This window comes from Gossypium hirsutum, chromosome A05 (genome assembly GCF_007990345.1).
Source record: "Gossypium hirsutum isolate 1008001.06 chromosome A05, Gossypium_hirsutum_v2.1, whole genome shotgun sequence".
NCBI classification, from domain to species: domain Eukaryota; kingdom Viridiplantae; phylum Streptophyta; class Magnoliopsida; order Malvales; family Malvaceae; genus Gossypium; species Gossypium hirsutum.
This window is the reverse complement of record NC_053428.1, coordinates 38214364-38219509: the sequence shown is the minus strand read 5'-3', so window position 1 is coordinate 38219509 and position 5146 is coordinate 38214364. Positions and strand designations below refer to the sequence as shown.

Genomic DNA, 5146 nt, shown 5'->3' with positions numbered 1-5146 from the left:
TGGCTTTTGAAAAGTCAAAAGTTAATTTTTTTAATTTTTTTTAGTTGACTTGAAAATCTAGCTTGAAATTTTTTTTACCATAAATAATTAGAACACCATACAAAATACGACCAATAAAAAATAACACAAATATGATACAAGTATATAAAAATTATAAAAATAAAAAATTTAATATAATATACAAATATGAATGTGAAATATATATATACATATATATGTCCACCTCCCCATACATTATTTCTTCCACCACAAATTGTAGTCGCCATTGAAGTAGCTGCCACCTAATCAGAATCTGAAATATATGGTACATTCAAGATGCATTCTTCATCATACATTGTGCTGACAGCCTCACCATAAGCTAAAGCAATGGCACAGACCTGTTTGAGGCAGTCATGGAGTCTTCAAAAGCCATTGAAGTAATTGTTACCGATTCATATTCAAGATGGCTTTCCACCACGCATCTTGCTGGCAGCTTCATCCTAAGATAAAGCAATTTCAGAGTTGTTTGTTGGAGTCATCCGAACCAGGAAAACCGATGGTAGCCATTCAAGTAGTTTCCACTGACTTATTAGAATCCAAACATTGAGGCATATTCAAGATAACTGAGGAAGAGAAATCAGAAGATTGAGAGACAGAAATGATAAATTATGTTGCTTTCCCTCTTCATTTTTATTCAAGAGCTCATGCCCGACACATATCCGATCAATTTAAGAGCTGCGCACCTCTCAACTCTCCTTTTTGGTTTTGAACGAGAGCTGCGCACCTCTCAACTCTCCTTTTTGGTTTTGAACGATCTCTCTCTCTTTCTAACTTCTCCCTCGTAGCTGACCCCATTCCTGACACCACATCTCATTCCCTTCTCTGATTTCCAAATCTCCTCCCACGTCTCCATTTTTCTCGCCCACCCCCAAACCCTTTAGACTAAACCACACACACAAGAAATAAGTAAACCATACTGCAGCAATAGCAAGAACAGAAATCAGATGATAAAGCAAAGGGAAAAAATAAGAGGCAAACAAGGACTAGATGAACAGAAACTGACACCAACGAAAACCGTAATCACAAGCAAGTCAACATCCAAATTTGAGGCCATTATGAATCCAACTGTAGAAAATCGGACGTGGCTTAATGGAATCAACATTTAACGATTGTTAGTGGTTAATCACATGTTCATAATTTGATTCCCCCACTACCGTAATTGCAGCTAACTAGGATAATTGCCATCTGTCTCAGTATTTCCATTAAGCTCAAAAACAATATCAGGCAACTTTCCATTTTTTCACTTAGCATGCTGCTTAGTTAAGCTTTTCCAAGAATTCCTGCATCAAGAGAGTAAAGGGTATGCTTCCTATAACTCAGTTTAATCTGTTTTGTGGAAATGCTTCATATTTCCAGCATCAATAGCTAACAAAGGTTTTACTTGGTGTCCCCTGTTCCCTCCCCGTTCTCCAAATCTCCTCCCTCCCGGCCCTTACAGACTTCTCACCAACCCTCAAACTCGTTAGAACCCCCTCCCGCCCATCCAACAATACATAAGTAAACTGTGCCAATACAGCAATAGCAACAACAGACAAAAGAAGCTAATGCAAAGGGAAACACCAAGATCATTGGAAAAGAAATAGATGAACAGACACTCACACCAAGGAAAACTGCATTCCCAAGTTAGCAAACATCCAAAAATGACATATGCCCAACATCAAAAGTCTTTGATTCGTGGCTTGATGCATTTGTAAACAAAAACGGAATCAATATTTCATGATGGTTAATTGCTGTTCCTAATTCGATTCTCCATCTCCCTATCAACAGTTAACTAAGGATAGTAGTTCTCTCTATCTCAATATTTCCATTCCGAGTCAAAACAATGAAGGCAAATTAGAGTTACATTTGTTATAATAGGTATCAATGAAGCAAATATCAAACCTGCTTACAAAACAAAGTAAACGGAGGTATGAAGCATACCTTACTCTCTAATTCTTGGATCATCTCATCAACTGGTAGAAAAAAGAAAATATTTTACTCCGACTCGTTAATTTTCTTTAAGTATCCACTTACAACACCCATTTCCGATACATTTGGACATAGCTAAAGACCTGACTCTCCAAATACACAGAAAAGGCTAAACATGTAGGACACATAGTTATATCTAACACTTACACCTAGTTGAAATCCGCAAAACATAATTTAGAAACACACAATCTCTCAAAGTTATCCCCCAGATACTAGGCAAAACATTAATTCTTGATGGCAATAACTTAGGTTAAGTTCAACTTTAGCTGTCACATGCTAATTAATCATAACAATTGCATATATTTTTCCGAAACAAAATAAATCATTTCCCAAAGCAACACACACATATATAAAAGGAAATATAGGAAATATATAGAACCGATATAGAATTTCATCAAATTTGTTCATTACATCAATAATAAAGGGTAATAAACCCATATTTCAAAACAAAAAAATTAGGTGCTATTGCTAGGGTTGAGCCTGCGGCCATCGTTGGAGAAATCGTTGCCGTGGGATGGATGGTGATGATGATCATGGCAATCATCATCACTGTCGTCTTCATCGAAGGGCTTTTCTTTGTGGTAAATGCAGCAGATCTTGGAGCTCTTCTTGTTCATGAATTCGTTGTCAACGGTTCCTTCTTTCCAGGTAACTCTCTTTTTCCTAGGGCGAAGTTCGAGGACGAGGGCTTCTTGAGGTTGCGACGAGGAGGATGAGGCAGCCGATTTGTTGTCGATGGTAAGGGTGGTGGTGGCGGAGGAGGTCGACGGTGATGCCCTGATTGTTGCCATTGCAAGAGAAATTATCGACGTTCAATTTCTGTTCTGTTCTTTCCTTTTTATGAAATCGCATTTTGACCATTTATTATTAGTATTTTAATTTTTTTAAATTTTAAACACACCTGCGTGCAACACAAGCGTTTTGTATGAGAGTCTTGCCTATTTTGAGTTTCGATCGTGTAACTTTAAAAATTCAAAATATGAAGGGTTTTTTTTGGAATAATACATGTGGAAACCATTTTGAAGGAAAAAAGACTCACTTTTTATTTTGAAAATGAAAATAAAAAATAGGAGTCTCCATCAATCTTTTTTATTTAGGTGTGATTGGATCACCTCGTAATTCAATCATTTTAATAAAAAATTAGATTTATTAAAACGATGATTTTTGGTCTACAAAGTCCAGAAAACGGGTTTGGGAGTCGGTTACGCACGAGGAGAGATTAACACCCTCGATACGCCCAAAATTGGCACCTAATTGATTAATTAATGTCTTAGTGTCGAGAATTGAGAATTTGAAAAGATTTTTTAAAAAAATACGATCCTTTGTTAAAATATAATTTAATTAAAAAATTTTCGAGAAAATGGCATATTTCACTTTAATCGAGAAAAAAATTACATCCCGTAAGTTAGGATACAATGTCTTAAATCCTCGAAATGAGAATAAACCTCGAAAATTTTATTTATTTTGAAAGAAATTTGACTATCTTGGTTTTAGAAAGAAATTATATTTCGTAAGTTAGAACACGATCTTTTCCTAATTCACGAGAATATTAAAAAATTTAAAACATTCATTTGGTTTGATTTATCTAGAAAATCGAAACCCCGTAAGTTAGGGAACGACTTTTCGAATTTCGAAATACGAAAAATTACTTATTTAAAAAAACAAAATTTTACGATTTTTGATAAAAGGTGAAGATGAATTGCGATGCCAATATGTGTAATAAAATAATAATAACGAAGATGATAATATAAATACAATAATAATAACGAATAACATAAACTTGCAGGTATACAAAGACATAAATGAATAAACAAATATATAATAATAATAATAATAATGAGAACAAAAACAAAATAAAAATGAAATAAATAAATAAAATAATAAAGGAATAATAAATGAAATAACAAAGAAAATTCTAGTGAAAATTTAATTTAAATTGAGAATAAGCAAATAAACATATGAATAAAAAAACATTGGATGAAATGGTTTTAAAAATAATAATGATAATAAAAATAATAGTAATAATAATATTATTATAATGATAATAATAACAATAATAATAATAGAAATCGTAATAATAATAATAATAATAATAACAATAATGGTAATAGTAATAAAAATAAAAATAAAAATAAAAATAATAGTAATAGTAATAATAATAATAATAAAGAATATAAATGATAGTAAAATAATAATAATAATAGTAATAATAATGATGATGATAAATAATAATAGTAAAAATAATAATAAAATTAATTAATTTAATAAAATAACCGAAAAAACAAAAAAAAACTTAATTGAACTTAAAACAAAAGTTTGGGGCAAATCTGGAAATAAATAAAAGAGAAAAGGATCGAATCGAGTGCACAAATAACAAGGAGGGACTAAAGGAGAAAATATCCCCACCCTCTAAAACGCAGCACTTTACACAAGGCTAAAATGAAATCAAAGCAAACTTCCAGGGAAAAAATTAGAAATAAAAGAAACTTAATTGCAAAACCATAAAAAAGCGAAAGGGTTAAAAGTGCAATTAGCCCTTCTACTTAAAAACATGAGGATCCTGAGGCGGGTCAGGTCGGATCGGGTCGGACAAGGGCAAAACAACGTCGTTTTAAGGCTTATGAGCTTAGGCCAAAATGACGCCGTTTTAATTTACTATTTAAGTCACATTTTTTTGCAAAAAAAATTCATTCTATCTTTGTTTTTTTAAAACACTTCAAAAAAAAAAAAAACTTTGAACTCTCTTCTTCCCTCTCCAAGTCTGGCCTAACTCCGGCCAAGTGCCACTGCGGGCTCCGCCACCCTCGACCGCCATGCATGGCGGTCGGAACTCCAAAATTCACCGATTTTTTGGCGATTAACAAGGGTAAGCCTCTTCTTCTTCTTTTATTATTATATATCTTTATAAAAGAAAGGGAAAAAATCGAAAAATGAGAAAGAAAATAAAAAAATGAAATCACCTCTTTGCTTCGGATTTTTCTTTTGTATTGGTTGCGTGTATTTGAATCCAAAGATCCGAGTATTTTTAATATTGATTGTGTGTTTTTTGTATTGAGTTCGTAAAAAAATACAGTGAATATTTGTGGCTTTTTATAGCCATATTTACAACTGTTTATTGCTTCTATTCGTTGCAGGTATG

General features: G+C 32.8%; 1 protein-coding gene across 1 annotated transcript; it reads right to left on the bottom strand.

The window, feature by feature from the left end:
- Window positions 1-2357: 2357 nt before the first annotated feature.
- Window positions 2358-3024, bottom strand: LOC107957408 (protein phosphatase 1 regulatory subunit INH3). The gene has a single exon (XM_016892921.2). The coding sequence runs from the start codon at window positions 2796-2798 to the stop codon at window positions 2463-2465; it is 336 nt and encodes a 111-aa protein (XP_016748410.1). The 5' UTR covers window positions 2799-3024; the 3' UTR covers window positions 2358-2462.
- Window positions 3025-5146: the final 2122 nt, after the last annotated feature.